At 42.6% G+C, this 18,245-nt stretch overlaps 1 protein-coding gene across 1 annotated transcript in view; it reads right to left on the bottom strand.

The window, feature by feature from the left end:
- LOC115026495 (histone deacetylase 4-like) overlaps positions 1–18,150 on the bottom strand; it is a 20,985-nt gene extending 2,835 nt beyond the window's left edge. The window contains 8 exon segments of the mRNA XM_029459342.1: positions 1–326; positions 1,024–1,165; positions 1,385–1,469; positions 9,571–9,704; positions 10,420–10,538; positions 17,886–17,914; positions 17,916–17,970; positions 18,071–18,150. The exon segment at positions 1–326 is cut by the window's left edge and continues 2,835 nt beyond it. Coding sequence (XP_029315202.1) covers positions 287–326; positions 1,024–1,165; positions 1,385–1,469; positions 9,571–9,704; positions 10,420–10,538; positions 17,886–17,914; positions 17,916–17,970; positions 18,071–18,150 — 684 coding nt within the window. The 3' untranslated portion in view covers positions 1–286.
- Between the last annotated feature and the right edge of the window lie 95 nt (positions 18,151–18,245).

The raw sequence follows: 18,245 nt of genomic DNA, 5'->3' as shown, positions 1-18,245 counted from the left end.
GGATGAGTCAATCCTCTTATATCCAAGGTCTTGAAGAGACAACGCAACACATGTGTGCTGATCAGCCTGTGCACTGCTGATCAGCGAATGCATCGCTCATCTTCAGTGTTCCGTTTCCGTTCAGTGCCACTTTTGTCAGCTCTGCTAGGTTTCTCCCATAATAAGATGCCATCTTGGTGTGGCAGGGGTGAGACGTAGGATTGGCCTTACAAATTGACACCGACTGTATGAGGACACTCTCAAAGATGAAGACTGGTATGAGTGGTCAAAGGCTAGGGATGTTTCTTTACATCGTAGCGTCCTCTTCCATTGGTTCCTCTTCAGCCCTGGGGAAAAAGATAATACCATAAACAATGCTGTAATATTATTTACTTACAGTACCTTGACTGTATATGCTATTATAGAGAAGCATAGAGCCAAAAAATGTTAGGAAGGGACTACGCACATTTTTGATGGACACTTAATGCAACACAGTCATTGTGAAAACATCTGGATGTTACACAGCTGGACAACATTTCTCATCAGCTTGATCCTAATTGTGCCTGTCTGCCGTTTGATGCGACGCAGGTAGTGTACAGGGGAAGTTTCAGAGCTCTTTTTTTAAAGCTGAAAACAGCTGCCTGTTGCTGCTGGAAATGTTTGACAGTTTGGGAAATACGTTTTAATTGCCTCTTGACGAGAGTTAGGCGAGAAGATTGACATGACTCAGCAGCTGGTTAGCTTAGCTTAGCACAAAGACGTCCATCCAAATGTAACAATATTCGACAGCTCTTTAATTTACACAATATATTTGATCTGGTCAATTTGTGTATTGAAGTGTATAAACGACATGTGGTGGGAGTTATGTGCCCGAATATATCTTGGCCGGGTCATTTTCTGAAGTTTTGTAGCCTCATGATGTTGCCAGGCAATCAGTGCGCGTTCTAGGAGCGCGACACTGAACCTCTCATCTAACTCACAGATGATTGCTTTAAACGTGCACTAAGGTTCACCAGTCGTTGACACATAGATAACATTGTTTACCTCTTTCCAATGTGCTTGTTGGCGACAGACAATGAGGCCATAGCTGAGACAGTCTCAGCTTCCTCTGCGTCACGTCGAAGGGCTTCGCTCAGCGAACAACCGAGTGTGGAGGCGGAGCGCTGCAGTGAACGCCAGTATTTACCTACAGAAGACCAAGACAGGGGAAAAGTCCAATTGGAACTGTTGTGTGCACACTGGGCCGATTCATCGCTGAGAGATTTGCTGATTGTGGCTCGACAGGTTTCCACAGGTTTGTGTATAAAACAGTCAACAAACTAAAACCTAAACCAAATATCGTTCAATAAAATAAAATGACATAGATGCAGATGCATGTTATGAACGGTGTAAATAATACACTCACTCTGTATTTCAAGAACGTTCTCCATAGAGTGGACAGCGTTGGCATTTGGTCTCTGCTGCAGCACCTCGTCAGGAATTGGGTCCAACTGAAACCAACAGAAACTAACATCAAAACACATTTCCTGCTTAACGTTTTCTACTAAAAGTGATCGACAGTATCCACAAGCCACATCTTTGAGATTATTTAGGACACTTCTGCTGAAAGTTAACTGCTGCCGGGCAGACAACTTGGCACAGAATGTATGCCTGCTGGGAACATCGGCTAAGTGCATTAAATGTCTTGAGGAATTCTTTGGATACTGTGAGTCCGGTCGGATATGTATCTTTATGAATGTGACTGACAGGTGTTCAGAAACGCTGCTCCAAATCACAGCACAAACCTCACTTGAACTAACGAGGTTCCCTCCTGGTTTAAAGGATCACTCTTGAATGTGGACCACAGCCCGGTGTTGAATCACTCCAAGAGGTGGGGAACGAGCTTGAGCTGCTGACACAATAGAAAATAGGCCTGCAGATGCACACCTCCCACTCTCCGAGAGCTTTGCTACTCTTTGACACGAACTACAATGTGTGCTTTGTACTGTGTCCCACTCTAAGGACACATACAAGCGTGCACAGATGCATACACATGGAAACTTACTTGCTCAATACATACATGCATACTTATGCACACACTGAAACACACACACACACACACACACACACACACACACACACACACACACACACACCTCAGGGAGCAGGGCTAAGTCTATGAAAATCTCCAAGCCACAATTCAGAGGAAACAGGGCTATTCCCCAACGTGCCTTCCCAACCCGGAATGATTCAATTTCCCCTTTGGTCGACTGCACATACGACACTTTCTCATCCCATTTTGTCAAACCGACCCATTCAGCTTTACATTTCAACACAGACAACACGCATCCCTTTTCTGCTCAATCATAACCCCAACGGTATAAAGGACCGACTGAGAAACATGTAAAGAGAGACATGGAGAAAAAGAAAAACGTTTTGGCCAGAGATTTGGGAGTAGAACGGCCGAGGGGAAAGGAAAAAGTCACCGTCGGTCGGCTTGGCTTGGCCAAGGCTGGAAGTTTTCTTTTAATTAAAACAAATAGTGTGTGGGAGGGGTCAGCGGGGGCTGAGGGAAGAGGCAGACTGGGGAGAGGGATACTTTAATCCTGCTGTGGCACGACAGGCTACATAATGCACACATGAATGGACAGAAGTGCGTGTGCACAGACACACACATATTTACATTGGGTTATTTGCTCTTTGGAAACTGAGCCAAAAACCTCCAACAATAGAGCGGCTTAATTGCCTCGTTTGCTAGAAAGACATGACAGCCAATATACAGATTTTGTTTTGTGATTGTAAATCAACCCTTCTATAGTTCAATAGTTTACCCATGCAATCACCGAGACCCAACCCTATTTTTTCACATTGCAACAGTTGCAATCAGCACTCAACTGTTGTTCTAGCAACATAAAACGGGGTACGTTGGCCCACAAACAGAGCATTCTTGCTATAACATGTGGGATTAACCACAAGAAGATATGTCAGAAAGCTTCATGTAATATGCTATTCAGAAACAACGGTCGTTAAAAGACACCCGGCTGGTAGCCATTCGTCTGTTTCTATTGGTCTAAGCATTCCGTTTAATGATCCACTTTTTCTACAAACCACTGGAAGTGCACAGATAAATTGTCCATTTCAACTCTGATCATAAGCAGAGGGACTTTTAAGTGTTAAGCTCTGTTCAGCCTAACAATATCGACAAAGCTCCTGGCGTAAAAAAGACAAGGCCCAGTAAAAGGTGCTCGAAGATAAGGACTAAGTAAATACCTGCAAGCGCACACTCCTGAGATTACTTTCTCAAGTGAATAGTATAGTTCTACTGTTTACCTTGCGATTGTGAAGCCACATGCCCACATCAATACAGCCACTTGAGTTTTCTTTACACAGGGCTTTTTTCGGTCTGAGTGCCGATCAAAGAGCAACACTCAACTACACCTGGGAGCTGCCCACAGCTGTCAGCTATGGAGATCATCTTCTAGAGAACGTAGAGGTTCAGCCCGTCCAGAGGGGAGACATCAGTACTTATTCATCACTCTCATCCCTAAATTTCCTTGCCACTCTGGGACTTAAAACCTATCAATCTTTCTGTCAAAACTTCTCCAACCTTAAGGCAAAAGCCGCCAAATTTTCACCATAACCCTGCCCAGCCCATACTAACCCAGCTCCGTGTCAGAGCAGGGTCAGGGGTTCTCTGGGGTTTTGTGGGGTTCACTTCAGAGTAAGGTTGGAGGGGGGCAGCCTGTCATCTTGATTGACAGCTGGGCCTCACGCTTATAAACTTTAATGGCTCTTGTCAGGGTTCTCCAGGGGCCTCCACCTGGCAGGTATGGCAAACACACTTATGCACATACACACACACACACACACACACACACACACACACACACACACACACACACACACACACACACAAGCCTACATTTGTCTGCCACATCATCCATAGCGACATTTCTGTTTATTTGAGTTTGTGGTACTGGGAGTGCCTGGATTTCTGCATCTTCATTCAATCAGATGTGATGCAGTCGTTGAGAGAGAAGTTTGTTTGAAGGGAAACTTTGCCACTTTTTATGTGGATGTCCAATCAGTGATAATGGTGAATGTAGTCGATCTAAGCAATAAATTCCTCAGCTTTCTTTCTCGGTCACGCACTGAGTTCTCCTGCTCACGAAGCTGTGACAGGAGTGCCTACATGTACCAGGATGCATTGCGCTCGCACTACTGGCGCCCAGTTTAAACCTATACTTAATCAGATAATAAAAAAAACATGGAGGCTCCGTAATCCAAACCAGCGTGAACCAAGAGGGCAACGACTCACACATTGTCAACGGCTGTTCATTACAGATTCACTCCTTCAGCTTTCACATTTTTACAACAAAAGCCCAACTTCAATTCACTCAGCATTTTGCGTAGAGACAACTCAACAAAACAGCTTACAATAGCGTTAGGTGACAAAAACACTTACCCAATAGCCAGAGAAATACAAACTGAAATAGCAGCCTGTAGATCTTCCTTGCCTCCATCTGCATCACTCTCACGTCAAATGATGTTGAAGGATGCAGGAAGAACAACAGGAGAACTCAGCTTTCTCTGTCAATATAGCACGCACTGAAGAGTTTATTGGTTCAATTGACTACATTTACCATCAACACTGATTGAACATCCACATAAAATGTTGCAAATGTCTCTCATAAGGATGTTTTGCCGTCACTGTGTTGATTGATTTCTGAGGAAGTCAGTTCTCTGTGTGACAAAGCCGTCCAACGCACCAGGTCCTGGCCAACACGGAAAGCCATGAGCAGAGAGTGAGGAATGTGCCCCGGTAAAAACATTCTAAAGGGCGGCCGAAACCAAAACAGTGGGAAGAGGAGGAAATCCACTTGTTTAGCAAAAGAAAAGTGCACAAGGCATCCATTGTTTACTGTTGTGTCCATGTGCATATGTTGGCAGTCACTTAAACCGGTTGATTATGTTATGCTAACTGAACAAGCTAATGATGTGTATTGTGTGTATTCAGAAAGGGGTGTAGGTTTGCCTTGTAGTTGGGAGCATTGTTGGGGAATAGTCAGGCCCTAGGGGGGACAGGTGAAGTCAAGCGTCTTACTGTAACTGGAGTGTAAACACACCGAGTAACCTCATTGACAGCTGGTAACAATTAGCATATTAGCCTGTTGTTTATCAAATAATTGCTAACAACCGTGCTTCGAACTGAGCCAACATCTGTTTGCGAGCAATCATCAATTAGTCCCGAGTTCAGAGTTGACTAGTGTAGTTGCCAATGCATCATTCATGAGCTATTTAACTAAAAAGACTGCACGATTACGCACTACAGTGGTGGGGGTGAATAAAAGAGATTGTTAAATCCATTCAGCAATTTTCATCCCTCTCTTTCCCAGCTAATTTGAGATGCTTTCAAAGGAAACCTAATACTCATTATAGCAAAGCTAGTCTTAACCTGCCAATAAAAGCACAGATATATTTCTCACACCAGCAAGCAGTAAAACACTGGAAGTGCAAGCTACACAGGAGGTGAAGAGGGTATAAGGAACACTTTTAGGATGTTTTGGAACTCAGGAAGTCAGCCATAAGAGGCTGTCACGCAACAAAAACACTAGTTATACTAGTTATTTATATACATATAAAATGCAATGTAGCAACTCGTCGGGTACAAAAAAAGCAAGACTTACTGAAATATACATAATAATTAAATTAGTTTTTATGGTTAAAGCTACAGTATATGCTACAGTTACGATGATGTCTTAAGTTCTGGACACTTCCAGACAATACAAACCCTCAGGCAGTTTGAAGCTTTACAAACAAAAGTACAGCTGACAAGCTAATCCAGCTGTGGTCCCATGCCTCAGCCTACTCATTCACTCTATTCACAGTCAGCCAACTCTCTCTCACACACTCACACACACTCACACACACTCACACACACACACACACACACACACACACACACACACACACACACACACACACACCTTAGTGGGCACATTCAAAGTCCAAAATTCATTGGACCATTGGCCACTTGTTGTTTGACCTGGTTAGTGAGACTATAGCGCCGTTTCTTATTCTGATTCCATTTGCTATCTGAGGCCATTTGTCAGCAAATAAAGAATATTACAAAAAAACGTCAGGCCTTTTATCTCCCTCCAGCTCAGTCCCTCACTGACATTTTCAAGCTACATTCCTAGTCCATTACAGAGACGTTTGCTGAGATTATGATAAAAACACTTGCTTCCTGCCATTTTGATCTGATCAGGGACATTTTATCCTCTCTTTTTTCCTTTGCTATTAGTTATCAAAGCTCCACACAACTGAATGATCTGCCTTTGAACCAGCTGACATCACTTGCTGCCAAAAAGCCAACTTTGTCAAGCATGTCATGAGAACATGAGTCAAGTCGACAACATCTACATTTGTGTTGTTGTTCATCACTTTATCAAAGCCATCTTCTGCTAATGAGGCACGCTGTGCAACTCTTACTATAAGACTTCTGTCATGATAGCTTTTAACGTTTCCATTCAAGATTTCCCTGAAGCTGAAACATCATAGTCGTGACTTCTATGCTGTACAGGTTTAATAAAAAAGAAAGAAAATGACGTTGTTTTTCCAGAAATGTACTAGGGACTATGGTTGGTGTTCAATATAATGTGTGTTGTATTGTAAAAATTGTAATTCTGAACAAAAATGATTTATAAATGACGTCTATAAAATATAAAATGACAGGAATCATATAATAATAATAATAATAATAAAATAAAAACTAATTGTTTGTACAATACTTTATGTACAACTCAAAGTTTTCAAAAAACCTGCATATAATAAATAATTAATTCCATACTTTGAAGACCTGCATATGTACTGTTCTCAGTGCAATAGTTTCATTCCTTTCCTACTTCAAATGATTACTCCATTTCCCTTTATTATCTGATCCCTAGGCCCAGGCTGACCCTGCTGGAAGAGGTGTGAGGGTAACCATTTTCAGATGCGTACCAGTGAGGGGGCTCGGGTGAGAGGGGTGTCCTGCTGAGGCAATTGGCGCTCCCTGCCTCCTGCCTATTTTCAAATTTTCAGCTCCCTATGGCACCCATCCAGTGACCTCCTCCAAACCCCTGCTGAGGCTGTTGAAACCCAAGAAGCAAACCCCCTGATCCAATTCATTATTTTTGCAGCAGGGCGGTGCTGTGAGTAACGAGAGAGTGTCCTTCAAACTGGAAGTCCTGAGCACAAACCTCCGTGACAGCTAAAAGCATCCGCCCTGCTGGAGTGTCCTTGAATTCCTGAATCCTTACCAGCTGTAATGGCAGTGTTACTCTATGTAACTTTGAGTCATTGGTGGGCACAGTGCAGGTAAACACAGTTAAGTTATTAGATTAAGCCTAGAGTTTGTGCATTTCCCGTCTCATGCAAAGCCTCGCTCCAGCAGAGCCGTTAGTTTTCTTTGATAGGTTTGGTACGTAGAAACATTCAAGGGTTAATAACATTGTCGCAGGTTCCACCTAAAGCAATGCCACGTTAAAGTTCATGGTTCATCTGTCTGCAGTGATCAGTCTCCATCTTCCACAACACGGTGGACTGGTTGGTCGCAGTGACCGGGTCTTATTAATGTGATCCTGTGTTATTGTTCTGTTTGTTTTGCTCTGACTCCAAGATCTACATGGAACAAGGCCATGCTGTTCTTTTCTTTTTTTTTTTTTTTTACGATTCCAAGAACTCATTTATAGCTTGAGCTGTCCGCAGGGCAGGAACAAGAGTTCCAGGAGTGCACAGATACCACCTTCAACAAGGCAGATACAGATTCAGAGCTTAACAAATCCAATCGCTAACTTTTATTCATAGCAGGCTTGGTTTGTTTTAAAATCAAGACTGAAATATCTATACTATAGAAATATCTTTTCTATCTATACAAAGCGTGTGTGAAATGTGAATGCTTGACCTTTACGAGCACTCACCAGTGCCATATCGAAACAAAGACAATGGCAAGAGTAACCATCTTTAACTGTTCCAGAACATTTACCTTCCACTGTATTTCCCGTTTCCACACCAATTCATTATCACACCATATTATGATGACCATATGTAGTCCATGTCTCAGTGGGTAGATGCTAATAACTTTAGCACGTACACTGGGCCTGCAACAATACTTGAGTTTTTCAATACAAATGAAATTAATGTAAGAGTTTCCAATCACTCAAGCCACTGTAAGACGGCACAACACATCTCATACAACATTTTCAGACATACTAAAGAAAAATAACTTGGCAAGCTTCAAGTGCCCAAAAGTTATGGGCGGTACTGAACAGGCATGTCACTCCTCTCTGGCTGTACGCCTACAAAAATGTGCATTTCTGTCCTGTTCATGAGTGTTCAGAGACTAAATGGATTGTGAACAAAACAGCAACATATTACTAGTGGACTTCAGAGACACAAGTGTGCTACACAAACAAACTGTAAGTCACACACTCTTCTCTTCTCCTAAAGCTCCATAATCTTAATTCTGTACCACAGTTCAGTAGTCTTTTAAAAATAAAAGCATCGAGATATCTTGGACGCATAATCTGGGGGGAGAAAATGAGACCGAGCAGCCCGTCCAAAAAAGCACTCCAGCCTCTCCATTAGCTGGAAGAAAAGAGTGGGCGGCTTTGAGGCTATTCTGTTGTGCGCCATGAATCACAGAGCGCCGATGTTTGTTCAGTTCCACAGCCCAACCTACACACTCCCACAATTAACCTTCTGCCTGGAAATCCTCTCCCTCTGACGTGATTGTGCGTGTGTCTGTCTGTGTGTAGCATGTGCGTGCGTGTGTGTGTGTGTGTGTTTTTGTTTGTGTGCATAGCAGTGTGTTTGTGTGTGTGTGGTGCTGGCTTCCTGCCTGAGTGGTAGAGATGGAGAGAAGATGGTTTTGGCCCATATAAAAGAGTACTGAGATATAAAAGAGATTTCTCTACAAGCAAGCTTGTCCTGTGTTTTTAACTTTATGTATTTATGTAAGAAGGTAAATACTTATTCTGCACCTTTATTGTGTTTGGCGTTTAAAGTCATTCTTGTTGCCATCCTCTCTCAAGTGTTAATTCATGACTACATTTGATGTCATGTGAGTCACCAAGTCAGGGGAACTCACAATCTCAAAGTTGCCTGAGATGTGAATGATGTTCAAAGCAAGGTGTCGTAAAAATCTGTTATTAGAAATCTATGCCAAATGCCTAATAAACCAAATGCTCTTAATCTGCTTGAAGTCCAGTATGTTCACTTCAATGAAACATACAAACTACACTGATGTGGCTGTTTATAAAGCTCATTAATGCATTCATTAGAACTGACTTAGAAATCAACGTAGTTGCATATCATATTGCTGGTATTACTATGAATTGTGTACAATAAAAATAATTTAGTCTCAGAGAGCAGCAGGGTCTAACCAGGTCAGACTTTCTCTCTGGGGTATTTGTGGTGTGTCTACTCCCATCGTAAACCTCACTCCCCATTTATTCTCACAGCAGACGTAGACTTAGTCCACAATTTAAAATGTATTTGTCGAGTCTTAGTGCCTTGCTCAAGGTTATTTTGATAGTAATCTATCCCTCCTCCTCTTGGCTCTCATCTTACCTCATTGCCAAGCAGAGCAGAGACGCAGGCTTCGGACGCATCACATATGGCTGTGAGGTCGTGACCCCCCTCCAGGGCAAGAACCAACCGACCGCCTGCCAGACCCATCAGCTGCCTGGTCAGGTAGCCAAAGCCTGGACACACAGGAAATGACAGCAAAGAGAGGGCATAGAAGGGGGGGGAGAAAAAAGAGTACTGCTGTTTAAGCTCTGACTTCCTTTTTGGATATTGATCAAAGAAAAAAAGAGCGAAAAAGAAGGTTTGAGCATGGATAAGAAAAGGGGTGGCTATAGCAGAAAGAGGAAGAGAGGAAGAGAGAAAGAGAGTGCACTGTGGATTTACTTGGGGCCAAAAAACAAGCCATAATATGAGCCAGGTTTAATTTGAATAAATATGGCTTTGCGTTTAGGCTCGGTCACAGTCTTTGATCTTTTTTCTTTCAGGAGGAGTAGAGTTTTAATATATGCATTCAGCCATACTTTTTTCTCCCCTAAATTCCACCCATATCCCCTCTTCCTGCAATCCCCTCTAACCACCCATATCACCCCCTTAACAACCAAGACCCCTGCTCTTAGTTGAGGTCTTTGGTATGGTTTTAGAAAAGCTCTTTGCTGGCATGCCAATGTCTTGATCTGAATACGGAAGTAAGAGGCACAAAATAAACACAAAGGGGTGTGTCAGTCAGTCTGTTCTGTTGCATTGCACAGGCAGGACATTTGACAACAGTAGTGAGACTGTGGAGGGCATGCATTAAAATGTGTACGCATCATTTAAAGTTATTTTGCAAATTTGTATCTATGGCTTAATAAACAGAGAAGGATTAACTGGGTAACTGTGGTCAGCACTTACATTTGGCTGTCAGTTTGTATCCTCCCAGGGGTGGAGCATGTCCGTCGACCGCATCAAAGCCTGAAGATACCAGAACCACGTCTGGGGCAAACTCGTTGGCAATCGGCATAACCACCGTCCTAGGAAAAAGCAATGTCAACAAAATAATGTATTTATAGCGGAGACTGTAAAAGAGAGGTTGTGTACGCATCCTAGTATCTCTAACCAAGAATTGTGGCTTATCTGTATATAGAACACTTTGTTTAAAACCAAATGCATGCATGCATTTGGTTTTTTGCTGGCTGCCCTCCGGCAGAAAGGCCAGAAAGCAGACATTCAGTTTCTCAAAAACACTCACAGCACGTAAAGTTTGCTGATAAGTAACGCTAAATCTTGTCCTGCTGACTGAGGGGTAGTCTCCCTACCAACACGCATTATTTTAATCACATCTTTCTTAAGAAGGCCTATCAAAAAGTTGTGCTGCGTTTTAATTAACAGATATTCTTGCATCTGCAAGTGTAACATCTATTTATTAGGCTGGCTGAATGATAGGATGACTGGCTTCTTGTTGTCATGAATTGTAAACTTTGAAGCTGCATACAGTATATGTTAATGGGATTTGGAGGGGAAGTAAAACTGCTCCAAAATACACTTAGTATATATTTCAAGATAAGAAACTGCTCCTCAACCCAATCAAATGTACAATTAAATCCCAGAGCAAGATAAGCCAAGATTTTAAGATACCAACTGTGTGAATATAAACAGTTTTACAATTTTTACTTTGACCATATCCAAATACATGGAACTGTGTTAAAGGATGTGAAATGCACAGCTAAACATACAGACTGGTTAAAATACCAGTTTCACATCAACAGTTTCCCAGAGTGCTTCACTTCATGCACCTCTCCGAGTCCCATATTCTGATAAAGTTTACCATAAAAATGATTTTACACCATTTCTCTTTTCTAAAAACAATTATCGACTTGCGGCAGGCAAGCTATATACATAATACACTCTGTCACCTCTGATGGCTAAAAGAGAACTACTTGATTAAGAGGACTACTATTACAATGTACAGATGGAGATAATGCTTTTAGCGGGCTTATTGTCTTTCTGATGATTATCGTGGTGTATGATGTAACCAGCCGAACATGTCATTATTGCTGTATATCAGTATCAATTATTTTATGGCTTTTCTCTCCCTTTCATGGTTTTCAAAGCAAACATCCACCTAATGAGTTTGTATGTACAGTATGTGTGTGGCAGAGCAAATTACAACTGGTAGGGAGGGAGTGTTTGTGTGCAATGTGTCATGCACATAAATCCACTCAACAGTGTAAGTGTGTAATGATTCACTGCAAGTTGTGAGTGGAAAACACAGTCCGGTTTATGGTGACCAATCATACAGTTTGTATGTTTTACACAGGAAGGTAACTTTAGATCACATAACATTAGACTAGCTGGAATTTATCTTTAGCTTCATTAATGTTTTTAGAGAGCTGGACACAACGTGTTTTAATTAATCCAATTAATGCAATTCTAGACCATGTCAAGTAAACATTTCTTAAAGAAGAAAAGTAATAAATAACTCTTAGTTTGGTTTTCTGTATCTGTCAGGGTATCTATGAACTATAATGACTAATCACTGAACTAGGGTTGACACACTAAAGTGGACTTTGTATAAAAGTAGAATGCGTCACAGTAATGTGGTTAAGCATGATTTAGGACGTCTAACATAGTTTATAAATAGTTATAGACTTCCCAGATGGCAAAAGAAGTGCTTCTCTCGGATTCGCTCAGAGTCTACGCAGGAATTTGCTGGGGGTCTGGGATATTTGGGCGAGCAGTGTATTGGTGAGGTCTACGAGTGACGGAGTACCACAGGGTTCCGTCGTAGGTCCTCTGTACTTTGCCGACCTCAGGAACACGATGCTGGTTTGCCGGCTGTGGGCGAGCAGCGTGCCCTGAACTCCGGAGGCCACCGGTTTTTCCAGCTCTTGTTCACCACCAAATTATAACCCTCAACTGCACACACCACACCCCCCCGCCACAACACAACATCCATGCGTACACACAGCTGTCAGAGGGAGAGGCGGGAGGTAGTATTAGGAACTTTTTGGTAGTCCCAGACAGAAAGGATACACAGAGTGTGTGCGTCACTGTGTGTGAGTGCATCTGGCAATATTTCAGAGCAACACGTCATGTTAAAAAGATGAAGGAATAGGATGGAGGTTAAAAAGAAGTTTGAGAGATAAAGATACAGAGAGATTGAAAATGAAAGACTTATGGCTTTAAGAAACCTGTAGGGGAAGGAGTATAACAAAATGCTGAGTGAGTAAGGTCATGAATGAACAGTGGATGAAAGAGGTAAAAATCATGTCAGCATTAACATGATCTGTTGTAGTATCAGTTCAAGAGCTTCAAGGAAGCCAACAACTCAAACAAGACAATTATGTGAAATTAACAACCACTCCGCTCAAGTTTCAGATTTTATCGCATGTGTCGCAGATTTTCTCCCTCTTTCTCCACCCACTCAATAACTTACATTTGCACACATCCTTGGCCCATTAACATTTGGTCCATAAAAGACCCCACACTAAAGGGAGTTGGCCACAAGTGGGCCGACACACGCCGCAGGGGGAAACCTTGACCGTCAACGATACTTTAACAACTGAGGTCTCCCCCCAACTCACCATCCTACAACCTTGAACACAAACAGAGACAATTCTGGTCACGATAATGAAAACTGCTGGAATCATCAGTTCGAGCCCCCACCCCATGCAATAATATCCTGACATTTAAGGAAATAAAAACCCACAGTAATCAATTAGCAGACTGGCATGGAGGGAAACCAGTGTTTTTTTTGGAAGACCAAGTGTGTGTGAATCAGAGGCTATGCATGTGGAGATGAAAAAGCCTTTCTGTTAATTAAGGGAGGGGAGACTTTACGACCGAGCTGGAAGCTACGGGGCATCCTGAGTGAAGAGGTTGCAATCTAAACCACTGCTGGCTGTCTCCCAGCTAGATCTTACTGTGAGTGGAATTGCCTTGGTAAGCACGAAGTGTAAACTTTGTGTTTAGTATTGTTTGGTTTACATAGCAACAGGTGCATGTGTCAGTATCAACTGAGGAATTTTGGTCGTGAGGCAGATTAAAAAGAGTGGTCAAAAACTCTGGATCTTACACTTCTCAGCTTCCCAAGCCTGACATGATCAGGTTATCTTCTCAGACCGTAGAAACCTCCACCAAAGGACCAAAATGATACATCAACTATGATGACAGACAATAATTAAGATGAGACTCATCTAACTTGAATCTGTGTGATAAACACACACAGATAAAATGTCATTATCACTGCCAACAAAGGCTGGAAATATAGCACTCATCCATTTGCTGCTGCTTGGCTGGAGGACGTAATGTTTTACTAAAACTAGAAAACATTTCATTTAAAGTGTCCGTTTAAATGTTCTACTTTAAATGGGAACCTTTGTTGTCATACGTTGAGAGTCTTAGGGTCTACCCAGGGGATGAAGTCATTTGATTGTAGTTGAGTTGACTTGCTTTATTGATTACCTCACAGGATGGCTAATGCATTGTAACTGAGTGTATTCTGAACCATCTAACGCGTTGTAGATATTTATGGGCTTGAATTAAAAGGCAGTGACCACCACCTCTGCCTCTGTGCACACATACATATCTCCCATTGCCCATCAAGCCTTCCTAACATCGAATGTATTCTTTAGTCTATTAACTGCACCAGGCCAAACCTCACAAAAGAGCTTTTTTCCCATTTTTGCTCAGCTCTGACTAATTATTCCTCTTCTGATCCTGATGAGTGCATTCAGCTTTTGGCAATTGTGATCCAACATGATTTTAAGTGCACACAAATGTGCTCACACAGGTTATTACAGCAGTAGGTCATGGCATAGTGGTATTTTCTTGAGCCAAGGAAAACTTCCTTTCTAGAGACTACTCATCTTTGTGTAATTACTCTAGGTCCCTAATTTATCCTTTTCCACATCTTGATTATGCCTTCATATCCAATGCACTCCAGGTTCTAACATCGAGGGCAAAGGGCTGAAATGTAGCATTGGTTGAGGACCGCAAGCTGTAGATAAGGCATTTAATATTTCTAAACAAATCTTAGATAAGTATCAATTCCTTAGGTTTGTTTTGTTAATATACACAGTAGAATAAACTAGCTATCTAATAATCTAAAATACAATTCCATTTTTGCCAAACAGATATGTTATCACTTCAATAAAAAGAGTGTAAACACATTTGAGGTTGGGTTACAGTTATGCAAAAGGTGTGACGGCAAGTTTTTCAGTTAAACAATCTGCCAGAGATAATTACCATTACAAGCGGTTTCCTATGTTTTTACTGATTGTTAAGTATTAAAAGGCTCAGAAAAGCTTCCAAACCAGAAGTTTTCACCATTGGAGAAATGAAACCCATGCAGTAAAGAGCCAGGTGAGGCTCATTTAGGTAGAACATCTAGAGTCTAGAGAGGCAGCAGTACTCATCAAACCGGTCAACAAAAGGTTAAATTGCAGAGCTTCAAGGCTTTCCCCCTCCGTTCATAAAAAAGGAAAAAGTTGAGGAGAGCAGGAGAGGAGAGAGAGAATAAGAGAGCGAAAAACTCACACACGCACACTTACACTTCAAAGCCCTGTCATCTGGCGCTGCTGAGAGCTGGTTTGAATTAAGTTTAATTCTCCTCCTCTCTCGTCTTTCCAAGTTCATGGCAGAAGAGGGAGTGAAGGGAGGAGGATGAGGAGAGAGAGAGAGAGAGAGAGAGAGAGGGAGAGAGAGAGAGAGAGAGAGAGAGAGAGAGAGAGAGACGGTGCTTCTGGTTTTCATTAGGGCCAATTTTCTTATCTTTTTTCTCTGTGCTTTCTGGAGGCTCAGACTTGATCCCCTGCAAATGCAACGTGGCAAGGGCCAGCGGAGGAATGGGTAGGTGCCGGCTGCAAGGCACGCACAGCATCCCGAAGACGGAGAGGGAGGAAGGAGAGGACCACAACACACAGAAAAACAATGATATTGAAAGAGAGAGAGACAGAGGCCGTGTGTATCAGGTGTCCATGCACATGTGTCAGTCAGCGTGTGGTTGTAAATGTGTAAGCACATTTATTTATAAGTTGCATGTGTGAGCATTTGTTTCTCTGTGTTTCTGTGTTTCTGTGCACATTGACGCACCTTCATGGCATTTTGCATTTCTATAAGCTTGTGTGCAGCATGTGCATTTGTATCTGTAACCTGTAACACTTTGCGTGCACGAGTGTGTGTGTGTGTGTGTGTGTGTGTGTGTGTGTGTGTGTGTGTGTGTGTGTGTGTGTGGTAGATCTACGAGCTGTGAACACAGGTTTGCTGTTGTCCCGTGGGGCCTATGAATTGTCCAATACTGCTACAGCCTCGGGGGATTAATGGCGCCAGAGTCTGAGGTGATACACACCCAAACTCTCGTTCTCTTCCACTTTATATCTTTGGACCTCTTCCATAATTTTGTTTTAATAACCTACAATTACGTACAGAACAGAACACACAAACACAGTACAAGCCTCTCCACATGCATGTTCACTCATATGGATGCATGCACCCCTGTACAAACATACACGTACCAAAACTACTGTAAAACAAAGTGTGTCCAATTTGATGTTAACAGAGAGTTTAACTGAAGCTCAGTGCATCGCTGCCATGTGCGTAACTTAAATATGCATTGATTGGCACAAATACAGATGGAACATCTCCGACAAGGGCCGTGCAAGAATTAAAGGGGCACTCCACTAATTTTACACACGATAGTCAATGTACTCATCACAAGGAGTACTACGCAGCCTGTGAAAAGAGTTGTACAATGTCTTCTGTGGAAGAACCCTGAAGATATCAACAGCGGTATCTCATCTTGGGTTTGAGACTTAAGTGTTTTAACCAAAAGCCTGCATTTCAAAATGGATTTTTAACCAACTTTGTCGTAGTGTCGTTCATTTTTTTATATATTGTTCTTCAGCCACACGACATGACATCCTACAATCCCTGCCTGTCACAGCTAGACGACATTGATTCCAGTTAAAAGTAACAGAACAGGCAGAATATTAGCTTTTCTCAAAACAATTTAAATACGCAATTGTATTAGCAATTATTTTAGCAATTTGGATACCTGTGATGATTTAGTTCAGACTGCAGAGTCATCACCTTTGCTGAGAGTTCATTAGATGCTGTACACAGTTGTTAGGTTTTACACGTGTTAACAGTCAATGCTATTTAATTTATGTGAATAATACTCTGCTGTCAATATCAATATAGAGGGAGACAAATAGAATACCAGCTTGTGTGTGAGGCATGCTGCACTGATGCACTGACTACTGGCTCAGTGATGGATAATAAATAATGTCGCCGTGATATACATATATGAAGTGGTTGTCATCGGTGCATTACGTACCCATGTGTGGAAAGAGGCGGATGTAGGGGGACGAAACAATAAAAGGTGAAGAGAGGGAGAGTGAGAGCACACAGAGGTCTGGGGTGCATTAACGGGCTGAGGTGTGCTTCCCGGGGCTTGCGTGCCAAAAGCTGGGAGAAGACAGTGACCTGTCAGTTTGATGGGTTTGGCTCGGGGCCAGACGGACACACGGTCGCAAACATGGGTTCATCTTCAAAGAGCGCTGGAACCAATCCAGACCTGCTCCGTACCAGCTGTATAAACCAGAGATGTGTATGAGACACGAACATGTCTGTGGTGAGTCCATGCTTGTACACTTGTAGACCTCTCAAGCTGTGTGTGCGTATGTTTTGTGTGAGGTTATAAATAGCACCAGAAGTGGACCTAATAGAAATCAGGCCTGGTATTAGGAGGAGCTCCCTACATACTCAACAGCCCCCACAACATCATTTGTCAAACTATGCAGTGCAGAGCCTTCCCACCAAGTCACTTTCAGGGTCATCTCTATGAACAAATATGAATATAATATGCAGAATCTGTAGGCAACACAACAAGATGTTGTTATGGAAGCGTTCTGGTTTCTATTTGTAATACAATCACATTTGAGGAGACTTTGGTTGCATGCAAGTAAACAGTCTGTGTGGAGAGGAGGCGGTGTACACAAGAGGCGGATCTCAGAACGCACCGGCTATCTATTATTTGCATTATTATTTTTTTATGTATCTGCAATAATATAAAGATATTTGTTAATCGAGATTAGCCATAGACGTCATGTCTCAACTCTAACTCTATTCTCGCGTTTCAAATAGCTAATCAGTCTGCAAACAATTACCGCAGCACAGAGGAGGAAGTCTTTGTTTGAATATCCGCTGGATACACCGGAACCCCCGAAATATTGCTCGTTGCCCTCAGAGGCTAAATCGCCGTCAGAACTATGACCAATGGGCTCCGAGATATATGGCATCACAGCATCTAAATCTACAGTACGACCCCTCAGTCAGACACATTCTCTCTAAAGTAGCCGGTGATTTCAGTGTCTTACCTAAATGCAGCCAGGTACTCGACGTCACATCATGGGAGGTTCCAGTCCTCCGGTAAGGCCATGTTCACATTGAAGCCTAACCCTGCTTCACTGCCCACTACAAACCACACACACGCACACGGCCACACCACACAGGGTTACTTTGTGATCAAGGTGTGGCAGGGCAGGCAGGCATAGCGACAGACTAGTGTTCCTTCCCACCATCGTCAGGAGCTCCACTGCCAGGGAAGAAGTTTCCCATCATCGTAGCGATGCAGCGCGACATTGGGGTCTGCGTAGAATGCCTGCTCCGAATCCAGTCTGCTCTTCTACAAAGGAATTCCTCGTTGACACGCTCCCCTTAACCAGCGACCGAACCCT

This window comes from Cottoperca gobio, chromosome 21, assembly GCF_900634415.1.
Source record: "Cottoperca gobio chromosome 21, fCotGob3.1, whole genome shotgun sequence".
In the NCBI taxonomy this organism is placed as follows: domain Eukaryota; kingdom Metazoa; phylum Chordata; class Actinopteri; order Perciformes; family Bovichtidae; genus Cottoperca; species Cottoperca gobio.
Note: the sequence above shows the minus strand (reverse complement) of the source record. Positions and strands in the feature narration are given on the sequence as shown.